Here is a 22130-nt window from a genome sequence, read left to right as displayed (position 1 = left end):
CAAGTAGACAACACACATTAGTCCAACTAATATGTAATTTACTCCAATGTTTTCTTCTAAAGTGTGTTTTTATTTAATTTAAGAGTCGCGCGCGCTGGGGTGACACAAAGGTGACAAAATGATGTGGTGTCATGTAAATTACCGTAAATGTTTTTTCACGAGATACGAGTAAAAAAGCATTTATGGTTATGTGCGCGCCACCACATCATTTTTTTTTGTCACCTTTGTGTCTCCATTTGTGTCATTCCAGCATTTTCCTTAATTTAATTTGAAACATTGATTAAGTCACGATGTTGATGGTATATGATACATACAAATCCCAGTTAGTTTAGTTCCTCTATAAAATAAAATCCAAACATTTACTTTATGGTTAATTATTTTAATTTCTCTATAAAGTCTTTCTCTTTTGAACTCTTGTATGGAATTGGTTTTTTTTTTTTCTTTACTTGGAATGGTCACTTGTCCAAACCCAATTGGAGGTCAAAGTCAGCTTGTTGGGCTATATTGTGACTTATATATTTCAAGACTAAGTTTTTGGGCCTGTTGACCCATATAATTATTTAGCCCACCATTTGATAGATCTACAGAACCTTTGTTATAGGACTGCAACTCAAGTTGAGTTCAAATTAGCCCAAGTTAGGGTGTTTTGGATTGATTGGATGGGTTGGGCTCATTGAATAAGTCTAATTTTTATTTTAATTAACAAAGAAATTATATATCTTAAACAACAAATACAATTAATATAAATAAAATAAATTATATCTTAAAAAATAAATAATTAAAATATATTTTATAAATAAATACAAATTTATAATTGATATAAAAATATTTATCCATTATTATATAGTCTCAAGGCAGCTCTACTTTGTTATATCAATAAGATGAAAATTGTTCATGACTAGTGATTATCAATAAGATGTTGATCCCAATGAAATTTACTAATCTATAGGAAATCTGTATTTCTCCCCATTTCAGTCGGTTGTTGGATATAATAAGATATACAAATTCTTCTCACCCATTTAACCTAAATGTTTGGTCATCCTTGACACACTAAAAGTCAATCTTATATGGTAAACGTGGTATGCAAGTTTGAATTGAAGAATTATGGGTGATTTAGACATGCCCTCCTATGTTTTGCTGTATATTAGAGATACCCCTATGTTTTGAAGTTGATGACATGCATCCCTTGACCTCAGTCTTCTACATAGACTAAGGTGAAAAGACTGAAAACACTTGTCTTCGAATTCTAGTTTTAAAAAAATTCAGATTTTCCTTCTCAAAACTTGTCATCTTCAACATTTCTATATAACTATCTTAAAATTTTATCTATTTCAAGTCTTCGACCTTCAAATCTCAAAGTAAGATATCATTTTTAAGGAAGCATAAATTGATAAAAATTTGGGTAGAAAAATCTAGGATTTTATACCAAAGATGCATGGTAGAAAATGATGGATGAAGGTAAGGGTGAATAGATTAAAGTTACCCTAGAGTGTGAAGGGCTTCAAGATAAAGAAAACACAAATTAAATTTTTGAAAAAATTGAGAATGATGAGATTTTAGGTAGAAAAATCTAGGGTTTGTTTTAGGTTGAAAATGAATAGAAGATAAAGTTGAGTAGATATACCATGGAGATTGAAGAAAACTGGTTAAAAAAAAAAAATCTAGATGGCTTGCTAGGAATTGAAGATGAGGGCATTCAAGTATTTTTCTCTTAGTCTAGTTAGAAGACTAAGATCAAGGGATGCATTTCATCAGTTTCAAAGCGTAATTGGTATCTCTAATATTCAATAAAATGTTGGGGGACATGTTTAAATCACCGAAGAATTATTGGTCAGAGTTCTATTCGATTAATTTATTAATTCAAATATGCTCAAGAAAAAAAAAAAGAAAAATTTATAAAATAGACAAATAATGGTTTTATGTTTCAAATTGAAATCCATCATCTTGTTCTTAAGATTTGAATTTTTGAAGAAAATAAAATTTGAAGTCCTAATGGTAAAATTCCTAAAAATCCAATTTAATTTGATTTCGAGAATTTGTGATTATGATAGCAAATAATAAAGTTGGTATTTGACATATGGAGCTTAAAAGAGTCGATAGTTAGTTTAAATTCCAACTACGAGTAGTATAAGATCTATACTCGTAAAGAAATGAAGTATCCGTGTTTTGCTGGGTTGGAAAGTGCCGTTCTATTTCCTCCACATAACCGCATTTTCTTCCCCTCCAACTCGAACCTTTTCCGAATAATCCCAGATTCTCTCTCTCTCTCTCTCCATCTATTAGGAATCTAAGCTTCTTGTTCTACGCTAACATCATCTCCATGGACATGGAGGAGGAACAATTAGACCAAATTTGCAATCTTTCCCTTTGTGAACAGGTAGTCTTTCTTTGATCTCACCCTCTTTGATCTTTGTTTCTTTGGTTAGATCTTCTATCTATACTATGGGTTTAATCCATCTTTGATTTGTTGTTCTTTATTTCATATCTTTTTAATTTTATTTTTATGAATCTTGTTTATATCGAAACATGCTTGCTAATTTTTGCTATTTTAATCTAATTTTATATGCTGGGGTTGATTTAGAGGTGAAAATTTGATTGAATCTTGAAGGTTTCTGATGCCCATGATGGGGTTAAGTGTTCTTCGTCCTCGGGTGTATCGACGAGGCATGAAAATGGGGATTTTTGTGCGATATGTTGGGAGAGTATTGCCCTCGAAGAGATCGCTCTAATAAAAGGTTGCGAGCATGCTTACTGGTTTGTCTACATCTCTACTTAATTATTATTTCTGGGTTTGATTAAGTGGTAAATTTATTTGGTTTTTGGTGCTTTATACATGTTTCTATCACTTGGTTCTGCAATCTTTGTATGAGGATGGTAAAAAGAATCATATATAGCATGTTTTGATCCTTTGGTTTGAACATGGTTCAAAGTACGAATAGTAGATGGTTGTGGTTTGTTTTTTAATACTTGAGGGGAAAAAAAAATGAAACTTGGGTCAAAATCTTTCTTATAACTAGCTTTAACAATTCTTGGTTTATGCGGTACGCCAACACAATATTTCATGATTAAAGGACAAAATCTGAATTCCCCAAGAACTACACCTTCCAAATGATTCAATTCCCCCTCTCCCCACAACATTGATCTTGCATGGATTGAGAAATCCATATTTATCACCATGAAATCACAACACTAACATGGTATTAGTATTGATCTAAAAGGATGAAGATACAAGTATTAGTGGTTTCTTGAGTTCTATGGTTTGACGTATATGAACAAGCCAAAATCGAGGGAAAATAAGTGCCTAATGGTCATTTATTAAGGAGATGTTGCATAGGTCAATATTCTATGACAATGTTGGGTTGATTCTTTGGTTCCATTTAATCACTTGGAGTTTAATTTGTGGAAGCATATTTTAAATTGCACCCTTGATTGCAAGCAATGTTTTAAAAGCTGTTGGTGGCTTCTTGAGGCTAGTCTCATGGTGAGGCTCTCATACAAAGGCCTTGAGACTTTGAGATAAGGTCCTTTCACTTCAAAGGCCCCATGCCTTATTCAAAGAGGCATTGTATCTTAAGAGTGCGTGCACCCCTTTGTGGCACCTTTCGATTGTGGCATATGTTTTATATGCTTTTATATGCGTGTATTGTAATTTGGGTTCATTTTTTATACCTCTTTAATTGTTCGTGGGTATTTCCAATAACGTGCTTTTGGGTAGAAAAAGGCACCTTTGGTCCCTCATCCCTTTTGCCGTTTGTTGGGTTTCTTGGAGAGAAAGAAATCAAAGAGTGTTCAATGGGCATGCTTTGGAGCTTCAAGATCTTATTTTGGAGGTGTTAGGTTTCTTGTTCTTTTGGAGTAAATTGAATTCGGACTTGAAGGGGGTGTTCTTTGATGATTTTGTGTTTAAATGGGTTTCTTTGTGCGTAAACTAACTTTGTAGTTTTGTTTTGGCAGTCTGTAATTAGTCTCTTGTATTGCGGTTGGTTATCTCAACCAGTCAGTTTTATTTAATATAATTGATTTATTTAATATGCGCTTATTGTATTTATCTTTCTCTCCCTTTTTAGTATCATTATATAATAGTCCTTACAATTATCAAGTAGTCCTTGTTATTATATTTAATTTATATAAAGTTCCTTAAGTATATGTATTACACACAATTTTGTTTTGGTCTAATCTCTCCAGTTCCTAGTCAATGTGCAACTCCAACAATTTGTGGTTCTTCTTCTTGGTCTTCTTTCCACTATTTTTATTTTTCCCTCTATGTCGAACCTACACTGCATCTTCATACTAGTCTTAGAATAGTGTTGTTGTTTTTTAGAATGGCTGTGATCCTTTAAATAATGCTTCTTTGTTTGACAGATTAAAAACCTTAGAAAGTTGGAAGTATAAAACTATAGATATGAGTTATTTTTTATTTTAATAAGTTCAGAATTTGGATTTGGGTATTAATATTTGGACTATGAAATTGTGAATTCTCATAATTTTTCTCCGGTTTTGAGTTTTTTCCTAGATTTTCTCTTTTATTCGATTCTTATTTATATATTTGTAAATTCAATAATTATCTATTTAAAAAGTGCATGTTTTGCTCATACCTTGGGGTTACACATCAAGCTTTGGCCAGTAAAATGACTCCCCTCATACCTTAGCCTTTGTTTTAAATACTGATTATGAGAATAAATTCGTAAGAATAGGAATTAATAACTTTAGTTAAGTTAGGGTTGAAATGGGAAAACAATTAAAAGAAAAGAAAACCGAGAGTTTTTTTTGGGTGACAAGTAAAATGAATGAAATTTTAAAAGTACTATTTTATTCGTAAAAGCTTATCTATCTATCTATATATATTACAGTCGTATAAACAACCCCTTTTTTGGTATTTTCCTCACTTTCCCATAGCTTTTGCAAGTTACTACATAAAAAAGTGGAAATAGGAAATGCAATTGCATTTAGCACGTTGGGACTCTGTGCCTTATGATTTTCAGTCATTTTTCAAAAGAGGTTTTCAACAGCAGTTGACATGACCATTCCACCTTCCTATTCCTAAGTTAATGGGAAAAGGTTTGATTCTGAGATTCTTAAGGTTAATTCAAAGAGATTTTAGCCATATAATGCTTTAGTTTTCTCTTCTTTTTAGAAGAAAAATGATGGGTGTTTCCAAGGGAAAATCTTTTTGTTTTTTTGGTTTAGGCTTGGATGAGCACGGTAACTTGGTTGTAATGAGTGAGTAGATTTTCCCCTTTTATGTTTCATGACTGAAGCTTTTGTAAGAGATTTTGCATCATGATAAATCCCTTGAAACTTTTGTTTCCATCACATTAGAGAAGGTATTGGGTAAACCACATCATACCATCAGTAACTATTCGTCAATGTTCACATAAAGGAATTCATTTTTTTTTTTTTTAATTCTTACTTATCAAAAAAAAAAAAAAAACATAAAGGAATGCTTCGTCAATGTTCACATAAAGGAATTTTTTTTTTTTTTTTTTAATTCTTACTTATAAAAAAAAATTTTAAAAAAAAACATAAAGGAATTTTTAATCTATTTTGTGTTGCACTATTATGGAGTGTACCACACCTTGGAGATTGGGTAAAAAATTTCACTAGATTATTCATTTTTCTTTTTTGAAAATCTTTTTATTCATCAATATAAGACATGTCTTGAGACATGTTTCAATTATGTCGTAGTTTACTAGACTTTAGTATAGTTAACTAGCAAACGATTTCGCGACATGCTTGTGCGCATATGTGTATCTGGGTATTATAGGAGGAGATGGTACACTTTCTTTAATTAGTAAGACTGAAACAAAAAAGGTACTCACTCAGGCATCCAAATGGGCATGTTTTAATACATAATTTGTGTACCTAATTGTGTATAAACTTGCCACATGGATAGGGCTGCAGCTCGGATTTGTTGGGTGATGACCCAAGTTGTTACAAACTATATTTTAAGCTGATCGATTTTGTAACAAAATTATAAAACACTGAAATTCTCCTTTGCCTTTAAAGATATGAGAAGAGAAGAGACAATCGAATGAGTGCAAGCCAATCGACTTACCTATGAGGAGAGGATGAACTCTCCACTGCAATCGTCGGAGAGGTTGTCGCCATAGAGGGTTTCGGCAGAACTTTTGTCAAGGGTGAACGATGAGGGTTTTCAAAACAAAATAACAGAATCTGTTTTGACGAATTGACCCGGGATATATGGAGTTAAATAAAAAATTTCATGAGGGTAGTATTGGAACCGCAACCTATTAATTGACGGACAAATTTGCTCCGTGCAAAAACAGATTTGAGAAGCACTATTCTCGGTACATCTCTCAGAAGTACTAATTTTACCCTTTTGAAATATTACTTTTCCATGTGCTTGTGTGTCCAAATGATTGATATAGTGCTTCTGGCTCCCCGCCAGAGCCAGAAGCACTTGGAGAAGTCAATCCAAACAGGCCCAAACATTTCTCCTAAATCTGAAATTCAACCATGTGTTTTCTCCATTCAAAAACATGAAAGCAGGTGAGCCGGGGTGGAGCATTTTGCAACCAGTAATTTACGAATCGCTTCCCCAGTTGTGTAGTGCGGCTCCCTTAGGCATCCTTGACACAGGAAGTGATGGAAAAAAGAATATGAAAAGCCTTATTTTAAAGGCAATTATTCCTACTGATAATTTTCCGTCTTTCCCATAAGCTGCGTTTTGGTGAAGGGACAGGGCATGTGCTTGAGTTATTATAATAGGAGAGGGTCCTTCGCTGAGATTTTTATCTTTCCATCTTGGTCAAGATTGGCTAAAACAGTAATGTTTTTTTTTTGATACATGGGTATCCAGACTTAGTTCGACTAATCCCAGTGACACGCCGGTCACCCCTTCCAGCACGTGCCTTGTGTACCTGGCCTTTTCAAGCACCAGGTTGGTGGCCAACAAGGGGTGAAGTGATTCGAACTCAGGACCTCTGCTTCCTGAGGCATGGTCCTGACAAAAATAAATCATCAAAGATTATTTTGACCAAAATGGTTTAGAAATATTTGGTAAATGATTATGTTTCAAACATGACTTCTGCACTTGAAAAATAAATAAATAAATAACATGCAGATTCTGTCAAGCTTTACAAGTCTGGTTTTCATGTTTGTGGCCTAGTACTTCCACAATGTAGATATACCTAGTAGGAGGTAGAGGCTGAGGGCAATATAGTGTTGGATGGGGTTCTAGGATCTTTCAGTCAAAAGGATCTCAAGAGGTGATTTGACAATTCAAAACATGCTTATCCTTCAGAATAAGAAAATGTCTTATGCTAATTCTTTTCCCTTGATTTTTTTCTTTTTTGCTGAGTACCAAGTCCCTTGATACATAGAATCTTTTTGAAATGCTTGAACCCCTTGTTTGAGAGAAGCAAGCAAGCAGGCACTGAAATCTGTGCCCTACTGTTGACAAACAATCCAATTTAGGTGTTTTAAATTGCTCTCTGACTTGAAATATCATTCCATCTCTAAGATGCTGATTATTATTATTTTTTTAGCTTGAGTTTGTGCATGAAATAAATTTCTATCATATGATTAAGCTTCAATTTATACGTTCTGATTTGCGTCAGTTGATTTTTATTGTTGTTAATAACACTTCAACCTATTTCTGAGCGATTTAGTTGTGTCTTATCTTCCCTCGTGCGAACACTTTAAAAGCTATTATACCACTTTTTAGTCCATGGAGTTTGAAAATATTCAGGTGTCTTGAGTTTGGAGATTTGGTTAACAATTATCTTACTTTGCTCGTAATATTAACTGTTGCTTGTTTTTGTCATTGTTTGCACCTTGTAGTGTAACTTGCATCCTTAGGTGGGCCACATACACTCAGAATCCTTCCTGCCCACAGTGTAAGCATCCTTTTCAGTTTCTCAACATTCATCGCTCCCTTGATGGCAGGTACAACAACAATTTCTCGCTATTGTAGTTGAATCAATTAAGAGGGCAAGTCTGCACTATTGTTTATCAAAATGTTCCCATCCTGTTTATGCCAGCATCCATGATTACATGTTCGAAGAGCCAGTCTGCTTACTTCTTCGAGCCACATGGTTCATACCTTTGACAGTAGAGCTACATGAAGAAGAATCCTATGAAGAACACTATGTTTATCAATATGATGATGATGATGATGATGATGATGATGATAATGAGATTGATGAAGATTACTGTAGCAGTTCTTCGAGTCTTCGTATTGGTAACCGTAGGTGGGGAGACAATGGATATGTTAGGGCGGGGAGAAAAGAAGCAAGACCCATCAACCGAGAATGTTTCCAAGACGTTGATGCAGGTCCATCTCGACGTCCTAAGAAGAAAGAAGTTGCTAAAATTTCGACGGGTCGAAGGGCAAAGAGGGCCTTGAAACGCGAGGCTGCTGATAAAGCTGCTGCTGTGACTGCCGCTGTGAAACATCAGCAGCATTTGGTAAGGCTGGGTAGGAAATGATTTCGTTCAGTAGGCTTTGTAAGTATTTAAACTTCACCTCATTGTACAGGATTTCTTTTGCATGAACTTTGTGAAATAATGACATAGAAGTTGTTGATACTTTTAAGTGGTCCAATATTCTTCCTTATAGTTTCTTGGGTCTTTGGAATTTAAATTTATGTAGTTTATTGAAATTCTAATTACTGTAGTATCTTCAAATAAATTAGAGATGTAGAATGTTATTTCTATTTTACATAAAAAGTCATCATGAATGTGTAGGAAAATGCATGCTTTTCATGCTACGTCCATGAATGCTGGGGAAGGGGAAGTCGTTTCTAATCAGTCGTGGGATGAGATGGAATTCGGGTTGACAGCTAACCTGACCCAAGCCACCCAAGTTGTATCGAAACATTGGCCTCCCCAATGTACTACAAATGCATAATAACTCGAGTGCTGACATGGAAATTAATCCTCTTAATATTGTCAGTTGGGGTCTGCTAAATGCTCCAATTGCCTTCTCCTCCCCCCCCCCCCCCCCCCCAAAAAAAAAATAATAATAATAATAATAATAAATAAATGGTCTCCTAATATTCTTATTGAAGTCCCCCAATGATCCTTAGAAATGATCAGTGTGGACAGACTTTCTTCCATTGAGGAGTTATTAGTTTTTAAATGATTTTATACATAAAATTGTACAACTTATTCCTCGACTTTGGAAATTACAGCTTCCTCAATGTTATCAGATGACATATGCTATGTTGTGGGATCAATATAAATTGTGAACATATGTGATGGGTACAGTAGCATATGCGGTGAAATATTAGGGGAAAAAAACAAATTAAGCAGGAGACAAAGAAAGAAGAAGTGAAATTGCAATTATAAATTTCATGATAATGTATGAGTCCCCCTAGCCCTACTAAGTTAGTAAGGATTTCACCCTTACTAAGGGTCTTTGGGCTCACCTCTTGGCATCCAAAAACCTGATCCGATGCTTCAGGGTTGTAGCAGAAAATTTTTATGAATTTCGAAAAAGACATAAGTTATTTTTCACTGTTCGACTTTCATTTTAAGTTTGGGAGTTATGTGGGAGTTCAAAAGAAAATTTTCTTTTTTTTTTTTTTTTTTTTGGATACTAGGGCTGTCGTGTTGGGTTTTTGATGTGGTATCCATTTGAGGAAAATGGTGCTTAGCAAGGCTCAAAATCTTATTATGTTTGCATTTCGAACAAGTATTTATGAATGCAAAAACTAATAAATTTGAAGAAAAAAAATTGTGATTTATGAATATCTATATAATAAATCACAATTGTAGGACCCATTTTGCTATAGTTGGTGGGGGGTGACAAACGTCGCATCAACTTCAATTTTGTGTGAGACAGGATTTCACGTAATTGTCTTTATACTTTACCTCCTCTAACTTTATTATATTTTCTCTTTTTACCCCTTTAACCCACTTTCTTACAGTTATGTGGGGGGAAAAACGTCTCATCTGTTATAGTTTTGTATGAGATAAACGTCCCATCAAGTTACAATTTTATAGGACCCACATTATTGTCTTAACTCTTCACCTCCTCTAGTTTTATTATATTATTTCCTTTTACACCTTTAAGTCATTTTATTATTTTTCATATTTTACTCAAATTTTTTTATTAATACCACTCTAACTTTATTTTTTTTCATTTTTACCCCTTGATCCCAAAGGCAAGAGTAAATTCTAGTTTATATAATAAAACACAAGTGTAGGGCCTGGGGCAAACATCCCACCAAACTACAATTTTGTGAGATCTACTTTATTTTCTAGTCTATATAATAAAACACAACTGTAGGGCCTGGGACAAACATCTCACTTTTTTTCAATTTTTTGGATTTTATCTTTGACGCCTTAACCTCAATTTTTTTAAATAATACTTCTCTAATTTTTTTTCCACTTACCCTCTTAACCCCAAAAAGGATGCCCTTCACCCCCTCTAATTTTATTATATTTTTTCTTTTACCTCTTTAACTCACTTTATTATTTTTCATTTTTTACCCCTTTTAACCTCAATTTTTTTAATAACACCCCTCCAACTGTTTTTTTTTTTCTTTCTATTTTTACCCTATTGACCCCAAAGAGGATGACCGAACTCTAAGCATAAGCAAATTCTAGTACATCTATATAATAAAACACAATTGTATAGCCCACTTTTGTGGGGTACAAACTTCCATAACTAGGATAAACTGTTAAATAAGTCTAGGGTTATTATAGTCTTTTCCTTCTTTATTTATCTTATGTAACTCTTATATAGCCTAATTAGGGCTAATTAATTAAAACTTAATCTTCTCTCTTTATTATCGAACTTGGTATCAGAGCTTGTTCTCTGAAGCTTATCGAACTCCTCCTTCTTCACCTGTAACAGACCTTAATCAACTTCCTACACCCCTACACTACTTGTCTTCAACCTATATCACCCCTACGGGGGTTCTCTGTTGCTGCAAACCCTAATCGCATCATGAGATAGGGAGTTAAACCATATTCGAAGCCTGCGATCCAGCTTTACGTACAGCAACGATGCTGTTTAGAGCCTGCGACTCCTAAGGCAGCTATATTTCAATCCGGCGACACCCACGGTGGCTGTATTGAGGTCCGGCGACACCCAAGGTGGCTGTATTGAGGTCCGGCGACACCCAAGGTAGAGTTTAGACATCGTGCGACACAGCTGGTGCGTGTTTGGACCCTAAAACTACAGCAGGTAGTTGTTTCTTACACAAACGAACCCAATCAGTGGCTGTTCTAGTTCGTGCGACTCAGCTGGTGGCTGTGTTTTAGTTTTCCGATCCCCATAGTGGTTATATGAGGGTTCCGGCAGTGTTCTTGAACATCTACGAAGTGTTTCGATCACAACCAGGTGCTGTTTAAGGCTGTTCTCACCTCTCTACTGACCCTCGAACCCTTGACCTTGGGCTGTTTACACAACTTATTAATCAACCCGGCTGCAAAGAGGATTACTTGCGGTAATGATTACGTGGGTCATCCATAACAGTGTTTAATCAACCGTTATAGCTCTTTCGATCGTGTATTGTCACCTTTAGGGTGCTACGATCACTTTATTCTAGAGAGTTGTGCCCTCATCTTCGTGAACTCTCTTCAAACCAAAGTATTCGGATTATTTGATGGCTTCTGACTCATCCTCTTCCTCTATCACTGGTTTTAGTAATGGATCGAGTGGTCTTCCTTCTCATTCAACTGACTTTCCAGGCATTCAAATTACTACTGTGAAATTAGATGGTCCTAACTATCTCCTTTGGGCACGATCGGTTGAAATGTTCATTGGTGGAAAAGGGAAGATTGGTTTCCTCACAGGGGCGGACAAACAACCTGCACAGACCGACAATTCTTACTCACAATGGTTTGCTAATGATTTTATGGTCCGTTCTTGGCTGGTTACATCTATGCAATCACACATTGCAGCTGGTTTTATGTTCTCCTCGACAGCAAAACAGATATGGGATTCCGCAAAGAGTATTTACTCGCAACGTCAAAACAATGTTCGCATTTTTAACCTAGAACGTGAGATTTCTCGACTCTCGCAGGGTGACTCTTCTGTTACTACCTATATATCACAACTACGTGCTTGGTAGGAAGAGTTGACATTTTATTCTTCGTACTACTCTTGGAAGGACCCTCTTAATGAGACATTGTATGCGTCAATTCTGGATAAGAATCGGGTTTTTCAGTTTTTGGCTGGTCTCCGGGATGAGTTTGAGTATGCGAGAGTTCATTTATTGGGAATGGATCATTTTCCTTCCCTACAGACTGCGTATTCCTATGTATTGGCTGATGAGAGTCGTCGCGCAGCTGTCATACCCCTTTCTTCGAGAGATCACTCCGTTATGCTTGCTCGTCTACCTTCTTCACACTCCCCCAGTGGGTCTCTGCCTACCCGTCAGCGACATAAGTGTGGACAGACTTTCTTCAATTGAGGAGTTATTAGTTTTTAAATGATTTTATACATAAAATTGTACAACTTATTCCTCGACTTTGGAAATTACAGCTTCCTCAATGTTATCAGACGACATATGCTATGTTGTGGGATCAATATAAATTGTGAACATATGTGATGGGTACAGTAGCATATGCGGTGAAATATTAGGGGAAAAAAACAAATTAAGCAGGAGACAAAGAAAGAAGAAGTGAAATTGCAATTATAAATTTCATGATAATGTATCAGTCCCCCTAGCCCTACTAAGTTAGTAAGGATTTCACCCTTACTAAGGGTCTTTGGGCTCACCTCTTGGCATCCAAAAACCTGATCCGATGCTTCAGGGTTGTAGCAGAAAATTTTTATGAATTTCGAAAAAAACATAAGTTATTTTTCACTGTTTGACTTTCATTTTAAGTTTGGGAGTTATGTGGGATTTCAAAAGAAAATTTTCTTTTTTTTTTTGGATACTAGGGCTGTCGTGTTGGGTTTTTGATGTGGTATCCATTTGAGGAAAATGGTGCTTAGCAAGGCTCAAAATCTTATTATGTTCGCATTTCGAACAAGTATTTAAGAATGCAAAAACTAATAAATTTGAAGAAAAAAAAATTGTGATTGATGAATATCTATATAATAAATCACAATTGTAGGACCCATTTTGCTATAGTTGGTGGGGGGGACAAACGTCGCATCCACTTCAATTTTGTGTGAGACAGGATTTCACGTAATTGTCTTTATACTTTACCTCCTCTAACTTTATTATATTTTCTCTTTTTACCCCTTTAACCCACTTTCTTACAGTTATGTGGGGGAAAAACGTCTCATCTGTTATAGTTTTGTATGAGATAAACGTCCCATCAAGTTACAATTTTATAGGACCCACATTATTGTCTTAAATCTTCACCTCCTCTAGTTTTATTATATTATTTCCTTTTACACCTTTAAGTCATTTTATTATTTTTCATATTTTACTCAAATTTTTTTATTAATACCACTCTAACTTTATTTTTTTTCATTTTTACCCCTTGATCCCAAAGGCAAGAGTAAATTCTAGTTTATATAATAAAACACAAGTGTAGGGCCTGGGGCAAACATCCCACCAAATTACAATTTTGTGAGATCTACTTTATTTTCTAGTCTATATAATAAAACACAACTGTAGGGCCTGGGACAAACATTTCACTTTTTTTCAACTTTTTGGATTTTATCTTTGACGCCTTAACCTCAATTTTTTTAAATAATACTTCTCTAATTTTTTTTCCACTTACCCTCTTAACCCCAAAAAGGATGCCCTTCACCCCCTCTAATTTTATTATATTTTTTCTTTTACCTCTTTAACTCACTTTATTATTTTTCATTTTTTACCTCTTTTAACCTCAATTTTTTTAACAACACCCCTCCAACTGTTTTTTTTTTCTTTTCTTTCTATTGTTACCCTATTGACCCCAAAGAGGATGACCGAACTCTAAGCATAAGCAAATTCTAGTACATCTATATAATAAAACACAATTGTATAGCCCACTTTTGTGGGGTACAAACTTCCATAACTAGGATAAACATCTCATCTCATTATAGTTTTTGTGGATCTACTTTATTGTATTTTCTCTTCGCCAACTTTAGTTTTATTATATTTCCTTTCTTTACTCTTTTAACCCATTTTATTGTTTTTCATCTTTTACCCTTCGACCTCAGCTTTTTTATTTAAACTCTCTAATTTAGTTTATTTTTCCACTTTTTACACATTAATCTCAAAGAGGATGCCATTGCCAAGGTACGGGCGAACTCTAGTACAAATATGCAATGAACCATTCATACAAATATAAAAGGCAATTCACAAATTCAGAAATCAAGTCTTTAGAAAGCTACAACTTACAAGTCAATTTTCATTGGTAACTTTGTATTGATATTTGTATTGGCACCGTGGACCATGTCCACCACAAGGCACATATTCTATGCACGATCCATAATCCATTGTCGAATATCACCATCATTGCTTGCATTGCCTTCATCATCCAAATCATCTTCGTATTTATGTAATATTCATATTCTTCTGCTTCATCATCGGATCTCACCACTATCTCATTCACATTTAATGGTTCATCAATTTCTTATTGTAGCTCATCACCATCTTCTAGTTGTACGCCTTAACCGGAATTAAACTCAATTTTCCTTCACTTCTTCTTTGTTTTATATCTCATCATCTTTGAAATAGGGTATTATAGAAGAATTATGTTAAATTTTTTTTTTTTCCATCGGCAAAAAATCCGACCAATGGGAGCACATACAGTTGTATATTATAGAGAATGTGGTCACATACGCCATTGCAAACTATAACAATTATGATGAACTTAGATTATTTGTTATGAAAATTCTATTCTAAGCCGACGAACCAACGCCAGAACACCACATGTATTTAGAAAAGCAAGTGAAATCCAAGCACTTAAACGGCCTAGAAATTTTCTCTCCACTAACCAATCACTCTTTCGATTTTCGATACATGTGGCGTCAACCCATTGGGTCATCAGGTTAGCACAAATTTTTTGTAAAAACAAATATCTTTTCAACTAAGTACCTCACACATCTGTTGACATACTTGTAGCCATTATTGTCGAAATGTCCTGACCGAGACGACTACAAATTGGTTGCTAATCATGCAGCCTTCATACCAGAGCATGCCATACAAAACTTTGAGTTTGATTGGTAAAAAAATTCCAATAAAGATAACATATACTAGAAATAGCAAAAATATTTGGTCCCATTTTGGTTCCCCTCTATACATTTTTTATACGTATCAAATGCCAAAATCCCAGAGATTCTTATTCATCTTCCGAATAGAAAAAAATTGGGCACAAAAAGAATAATTCAGTACGGACTTACCCTTCGGTGAATTCATGTAGAATTTGAACAGTTATGGGCTTACACGGATCATATTTACGATGTATACCAAAACATATTGGACATTTATAATTTGTATTTATGGAGCCACAACTGATCCTCCCAAGATCCATGTCAATGGTTGCATTGCTGACCTTTGTTAGTAAGTAGACTGTCGTCTCCACTAAGACTAACTATACACGGACGACTGCCAACTTTACGTGCAAAGATTTTGGTCTGTCCGACTGGCAACATGAGGCTTTAAGCTGACCCTTCAAGTGTCTTCTGCAAAAATTTTGTATATGAAATCGCGGAACCGTTTTGAGTATTGCTTTGGATCAACGGCTGATATTGAGGTAGGATCATATTGGAAGGACTTGTATGCATGCTCAAGTTTCTTGCTGATATCGTAGTCTTGTAGAATGTCTATGATACCAAAGAACAAGATCACGTCATAGAATTCCCCTGTTGGATGTCCAATTAGCTGAGAATCGTTAACACTTCTTCTCACTGTCAGCTCAACTCGTGCAGGCATGTTAACCCCTAATTTGATAGTTGCCCACCTGCATACTCAAGACCAATAATGTTAGAAAAGAGACCGACATGCACATTAACAAAGTGTATATATTGTTAATAATTATTACTAATCATAGTTGCACATCTTCTATATACTGATCATTTGAAGCCAAAGTCGATCATCGAGTCATTTTTGGATTAAAATCCGATAGGTTTTGGTTGGTCTAGCCTAAACTGATCATGGCCAAATCGAGGTTCATATGAATTGAGCGATCAGCTACTCATTTTTTTTATTTACTACTAGGTGGCATGTCCAAACACATATGTATCAAGAGAGCTTATCTATAATTAAAACATTGATTAAAAAGTTTTTGAATATTTTTTTTTTGTTGTAATTTTGAAACTGACAACTGCAACAATTTTCTTAGTTTTTGACTAAAATGACCCTGATTATATTAAGTTTAATTGTAAAAAGTAGGGGCATGTTTAGAATTCAAATTTTGGTATTGAACCACTTCTACTCTGCCTTGTCTCATTATACTAGTAAACATACATATGTGCATATGATCCATCATCCCTCTCAGACAAACAATAATTATGCAACTCTCATCTCATCGGAGACACATATTACAAGAGAAAGGCAATTGATTTCAAGAATTTGAATTTTGTCAAATTCATAACAATTGTTCATCATTGTTGTTGTAATTCATCCAATAATCTATGATGCATTTCATAGAGATAATATTGATAATGTATATTAATAATAAAAGGAATGTAGAGTGCTCTCATATAATCCTCTAACCTTTTTGGGTCAAAAAGAAGCTGATCCATGTCTACTCTAGAAAGCCGAGGAACTGTTGCATCACTCTCAGAGTCAACGTTACCTGAAAGGAATAATGGAAACAAAAGGTTATGGCATATTTCTTGTTTGTTGAACTAAACATAAAGCTGATACAATAATTTTAGAAAGGATGAGAAGTAACTCTTCGGGGTTCGAACTCCAGAACTTCGGCCATCAGTCATGAGTAGATCCCTAGTATATTGTGTTTCTCTGAAGTGAAGACCCACCAACAGACTGTAATCCATAATTCTTTCCTGCTCAAGAAACTCACAGTCCCTATCCACTTGCCTGTGAGAAGGAAACATAAAAAAAAATTATCCCTTAAAACAGGAAAGAAAAAAAATACTACTTATATATGGGTTAGGATTGGTGGAGTCATGAAAGTAAACCCATATTTTCACACACAATCCCGACCGTGTGTATGTGAGATCTAACGGTTGAGATTTATCTTAGACATCCTCCGTAATGTATTCTTGGGATACACCTTTTATCCCAACCGTTAGATCTCACATGTACACGGTCGGGATTGTGAGGGAACATATGAGTTCACTTTTCATGTGTCTATGGATCCCAACCCTATATATACATATCTGTGTGTATATATATAGGGTTGTTCTACCAAAACGGCCGAGCATTTCATTGAAATTTCTGGAGCAGAGATGTTTTTAAAATTATCTGTTGTATGGATGCATTTGGGACTTACTTTAAAGCCCTTCCTATGAACCTAAAATAAAATACCATGCAACTCAAGTGCAAAAATATAAATTCATCAAAACGACCGTACAATAGATAACCATTTTCGTAAAAAGATATTTTTTGAAAATGGGTATATGAAACTTTCGAAAAATATTTTTAGAAATGTACATGACTGGTCCGGTAATTTTGCCAACATACATGACTGCACTGGCACTTCCCCATACATATATTATTTTTGCTAGGCAAGCAAGGGACAGTGGTTATATGAATTTACCTATGTAGCTCTTGGAACCACGATCTCTGCAGTCGAAATATAAAATTAAGATCAAGGTCCTTGAGGGTCGTGTTTTCGTCGATCTCTGCAATAGGCTTATCTGTTGTGCGTCCATGGGAAGACCCTTTTAAATCGAAGCGCCTGTGAATGGAGTATTCAGAACAGAATAAATTCCCCATTATGACGAAGCGTACCTATTTCATCAATCAAAATTATGCTTAGAAAAAATGTCCGGAAAAAAAAATTAATAATACAGGTTTCATATAAATTTCTCGATTTAAAGCTGTGGTACCCTCATCATACCTTCTTTTGGGTAGCCCCAGTTAATTTTACACAATGAAGACCAAAAAATTTGGTCACTAGAGTATTTTCGAAGGCACGGACATGATTATAATAGGCTGGAAGCATCCTCAATAGTGCCTGCACCATGATACCAAACCAAACGGACTCGTATTAATGAAATGAGTCTATTTTTCAAACCTTTAAGAGTGAAACCGATATCAAACCACAAAGGTAATAAAAATAAGAGAAAACTACACTAGGATTTACATGGATCGACAATGCCTACATCCATGAATTGGATGAGAAAAATTCACCAACTAGGAAAAAAGGCTACTTACTTTTACTTCTGACTTCTTCATTGTTTTTATCATGTAGCGATCATCGTTGGTCAAGTAAAAGAAGCTTCCACTCTTTCCAGGGGAAGAGAGCTCCCGAAGTGCATCGTTCCCACATATAGATATCATGTAATCTGCCGCATCCACCTTGAGCAACTTTCGGAGAGTCCTGAAAACAAATTTTGATGAATAATCAATAAGGAGGACATTGTGAGATGTCTAGTATTCTTATTGGGCTTGGACTTCATGAGGCAAAACAGTATCAAAAGGGACCTTTTCTGAAGCGGAGTGGGTTCAGCCTGAAGGGTATATTATGTATTTTCGAATAGGGCTTCTTTATGTGTTTTGCTCTGTGAGGTTTCTTGTGGCTAAGAGGGTTTTAGATGACAGAGAGTGAAATCTTTATCGTTGATAATGGATTTTTCTCCCTTTCCTCCGTGGACCTAGGCAATTTGTGGAACCATGTAAATCTATGTTCTTTGTGTGTTTGTTATTTGTTTTCACTTGTTACGCTTCCACACAACAGCGGAAATGAAGATGCTCTATATGTAAAAAAAAAATTGATTAAATTCCAACAAGAAATCTATCTATATCAAGAGGCCTGACCTGAAAACAATTGGGCAGTAATCCTTCCACTTGAATTCAAAAGATTGGTGTGGTGGAGTATGCTTGGTCCCTTCAGGAGGGAATTTCGTCCATACTTTTTCTTTGGGATCAAATGCTGAAGCCTTCAGATCAAGGGATGTAGCTGGTGCTGCTTTCCCTACAGAATACCTGAGAATGACGTCAAGAATCAATGATCTGTGACAAGCAAGATTTGAAATCTCAACTAGACGTAAGGTCTCGGTCAGGAGAAAAATCGAGATGCTCTTGACCGAAACATTCTGAGAGAATGTTTTTAAACAATGCTTAGTTACTTGACCCCGGTCTTGACCGAAACAGTAGGAAAAATTAAAACAATGGTGACAATGATGTTAAAGGTTAGACCAATTACATAATGGGGTGGTCATTATTGGACATAAAAGAGAGAGTAAATTCTTCCCAAAAAATCAAATTTCTGAACCAATTACCCCTCTTTGATATCCTGTCCTATATACTTCAAACTGGTGCTTGGTTAACAAAGTGAGAGATACAGAAAAAACTAGCCCCAAATATTCTAATGCAATTGCTTTGATTGCCAACAGTGTCACTAATGTCAGCATAAGCAGAACTTGGGTTGAAATTGGTCTAGTCATAATCCAAACTGTTATTCCTAGTACCTTGAATGGAATGATTATGAAAACCAAAATGGATCATGTCTAGTAGTAATCTCATAATATTCGAGGCAAAAGATCCTGCTTCAAGATGAATTCACGAAGAATTGAAACTCTCCAAATTATAGGGCCAATGCTGACCCACACCATTCTAAACAAGGACGAGAGTATCATAAGGTTTAAGAAACCGTAATTCTATCCAAAAGCTTTAAGAGAAAAACATTTTTACGTCATGCAAAAGAGCATTTGGAACCAGCTTTTCTTGTATGATAGTAGCTTCTAATTATTAGAAGCCTCAATAGAGAAAGCTAGATCGCGAAAGCATAATTCACGAATAAGCGAAAAGACAAGGATAGAGGAGAAACACATAACACTATATCTCATTATAAGTTATTGATCGAATAGATCATTCACAACAAAGAAAAAGGATGTCAGGTTATAATTTTTCAATAAACAGAGGAAGGAAGGACCCCTCGAGTCTTCTTTTTTTTTTTTTTTCGTTTGTTCGTGGCACTATAGTCTATAAAGATTATCAAAGTTATAAATCTGAGATATAGAATCAGAAAATTATAAATGCCTAATATTCAATGACAACAGATATAATCCTCATTTTGGAATGGGTTTAAAGAAATTTTTGTTGAAACCTTGTTCAATCTTTTTTCAAATATGATTCATTAAAACGAAAAAAGAGCAAAACAAGGTCAAGTATATATACCTGATTCCAAGCTGCAAATTAAGCATGAGGTCATAATTCTTATGACCTTTTGAGATGGTCTCTCCTTGCCTCTTCATCTCCCTTGGTTTCCAACTCTCCTTCAAATCCAAATCTTCAAGTTTAAGACTAACAAAACCATCCTTCCCAACAATTGATTTCTGATCAACAATATCGCATGTAATATCCCCATCCGACTCCCAAACGCAAATTCTTTCAAACCCCTTCTCGGGTCCATTATTACTCCCCTTCCCCTCCACCGAAATTCTCCATGGCCTACCACTCGACCTCCACACTGCTTGCTTTTGCGAGGAATCCACTTCAATGGCAGACCAACTAAACGTCTTCTGTGACGGCAAAATCAAAACCTTCTCACCCAAACATATTTTACAATCATTCAAATCAACCAAAAAAACTTTGCGAGGATCCCAATCAAGATTACCAGCCGGAGAAGTCCCCGATGGATAATAAGTCCCATTTTGCTCTTTAGGATCCATACTCCACATACCCACGTAGAAACTTCCATCCGACCATTGGAACGTTCCATTCCCCTTGGGTAATCCATCTTCCCAATACCCATCGTAACGATTCCCATTAGACCAAATTAAAGTTCCACTCCCATTAATCACACCATTCTTCCATTGTCCAAAATATTGATTACCATTCTTCCATTTGTACCGACCGTGCCCGTCTTGCATACCAAGACGCCATTCGCCCTCGTATGAATCACCATTGAAGTAATGCTTAATACCCTTTCCATGCTTAAGGTTCATGACCCAGAAACCGCGGTAAGTGTCACCTGTTAAACCGGTATATGTACCTTTACCATCCATATAACTGTTTTTGAAATCACCTTCATAAGTTGCACCACTAGGCCAAGAGAATTTGCCTCTACCCATTGTTTTGCCTTTGTACCATTCACCAACATACATGCAACCATCTGTCCATAGGTATTTGCCGGTTCCATGAGGGGCATTATTTGACCATTGACCTGTGTACATATCTCCATTAGAAAAGACTCTCTCTATAATGGTGGTGGTGGTGGTGGTGGTGGTGGGGCCCACATCTTCTTCGTCCACGTGGGCGACTGACATTGGTGTGAACTGAAGAAAGAGACCGTTGTTGGGTTTCTTTAATGCTTTACTAACTGTGGAGGATTTTAAGGCTTTTGAACCCAAAAAATTTCTCTGCCCATTCTCATTCAAACTTCAAACTAATAACACATTCTTGAATCTCTCACTCATCATCAAATCAAATCTATTGAGGTTTGATTTGTTTTGGATTTTTGAGAAAGCAAAAGAGGTGGGAAGGCAACCATGGACTGACTCTTTTTTTCTTTTTTTTTCTTTTGGAATCAAAAGGACAGACAACAAACATGGAAAATTCTGGATTTTTTTTTTTTCAAAAATTAAAAATAAATTGTAATTTTTTTTTTTTTTTTTTGGGGTTGTGTTGTGTTGTTGGTTCCGATTCTAACTGCTGGAAGCACTAAGAAGCCTAACATTTGGAGGGAAGAGCGAAATGGTGGCGATGTTTCCATTTTTAGGATCATAAGGAGACAAAGATTTAAATATTATAATTATATTAATTATTTAAGTCACTACTCGTTATCTCCCAAGTCCCACCGTCCACTCATAGAGTCATAAATATATATATATATATAGCTTTCTTTTGTTTCCGTTTCATTTATAAACGGCAACCACGTCACACGTTTTAGTCGTGCCTTCCTCTCTGTTCAAGTCTTTGGAGGGTGGGTTTATGTGAGTTGGGAGCCTTGATGGAAGTTGGAAGAATGGTTTTTTAACATCAAACGAGGGTTGATGGAAGAATCAGAAAAGGGCTCAGTATGAGATGGAGAACAAACACAGAATTCCTTGAACTCATGGTTTTAAAATTCGGTTTCGCATCTCGTCTCTTCTAGGCCTGATATCAAGTCTTCTTAGATGAGTTTTCTGATAC

General features: G+C 35.5%; 2 protein-coding genes across 4 annotated transcripts; one reads left to right on the top strand and one right to left on the bottom strand.

Moving 5' to 3' along the window:
• The first annotated feature begins 2194 nt into the window (after positions 1-2194).
• On the top strand, positions 2195-8624 carry LOC147400443 (uncharacterized). Of its 3 annotated transcripts, XM_086446136.1 has the most exons (4): positions 2209-2377; positions 2609-2754; positions 7804-7908; positions 8004-8624. In XM_086446136.1, the coding sequence occupies exons 1-4, from the start codon at positions 2321-2323 to the stop codon at positions 8449-8451; spliced, it is 756 nt and encodes a 251-aa protein (XP_086302262.1). In that variant the 5' UTR covers positions 2209-2320; the 3' UTR covers positions 8452-8624. The 3 variants fall into 3 exon arrangements, with proteins under 3 accessions (XP_086302265.1, XP_086302263.1, XP_086302262.1); XM_086446139.1 differs by lacking the exon at positions 7804-7908 and having other exon boundaries at positions 2195-2377; positions 2582-2754; positions 7909-8624; XM_086446137.1 differs by lacking the exon at positions 7804-7908 and having other exon boundaries at positions 2197-2377; positions 7909-8624.
• A 6501-nt stretch (positions 8625-15125) lies between these two features.
• LOC147400442 (phosphatidylinositol 4-phosphate 5-kinase 6-like) lies at positions 15126-21500 on the bottom strand. Its single transcript, XM_086446135.1, has 8 exons — positions 20175-21500; positions 18813-18980; positions 18210-18375; positions 17893-18009; positions 17590-17783; positions 16762-16907; positions 16581-16662; positions 15126-15825 (listed from the first exon to the last, which is right to left on the bottom strand). The coding sequence occupies exons 1-8, from the start codon at positions 21263-21265 to the stop codon at positions 15537-15539; spliced, it is 2253 nt and encodes a 750-aa protein (XP_086302261.1). The 5' UTR covers positions 21266-21500; the 3' UTR covers positions 15126-15536.
• Positions 21501-22130: the final 630 nt, after the last annotated feature.

The sequence above is a fragment of the Akebia trifoliata genome, chromosome 6 (assembly GCF_017979445.1).
Source record: "Akebia trifoliata isolate Shusen 1 chromosome 6, ASM1797944v1, whole genome shotgun sequence".
NCBI classification, from domain to species: Eukaryota; Viridiplantae; Streptophyta; class Magnoliopsida; order Ranunculales; family Lardizabalaceae; genus Akebia; species Akebia trifoliata.
The sequence above is the reverse complement of the archived record's forward strand: the minus strand, read 5'-3'. Positions and strand labels throughout refer to the sequence as shown.

Bases quoted from the DNA above. Each gene is read 5' to 3' on its own strand.
- LOC147400443 (XM_086446136.1), top strand. From the start codon at position 2,321: ATGGACATGGAGGAGGAACAATTAGACCAAATTTGCAATCTTTCCCTT. The intron at 2,755-7,803 runs GTTTGTCTACAT...TGCACCTTGTAG, and splicing joins GGTTGCGAGCATGCTTACTG to TGTAACTTGCATCCTTAGGT. The intron at 7,909-8,003 runs GTACAACAACAA...TGTTTATGCCAG, and splicing joins CATCGCTCCCTTGATGGCAG to CATCCATGATTACATGTTCG.
- LOC147400442 (XM_086446135.1), bottom strand. From the start codon at position 21,265: ATGTCAGTCGCCCACGTGGACGAAGAAGATGTGGGCCCCACCACCACC. The intron at 16,663-16,761 runs GTTACTTCTCAT...TATTCCTTTCAG, and splicing joins TGGAGTTCGAACCCCGAAGA to GTAACGTTGACTCTGAGAGT. The intron at 15,826-16,580 runs GTTAGAGGATTA...TTGAGTATGCAG, and splicing joins CTTCTTTTTGACCCAAAAAG to GTGGGCAACTATCAAATTAG.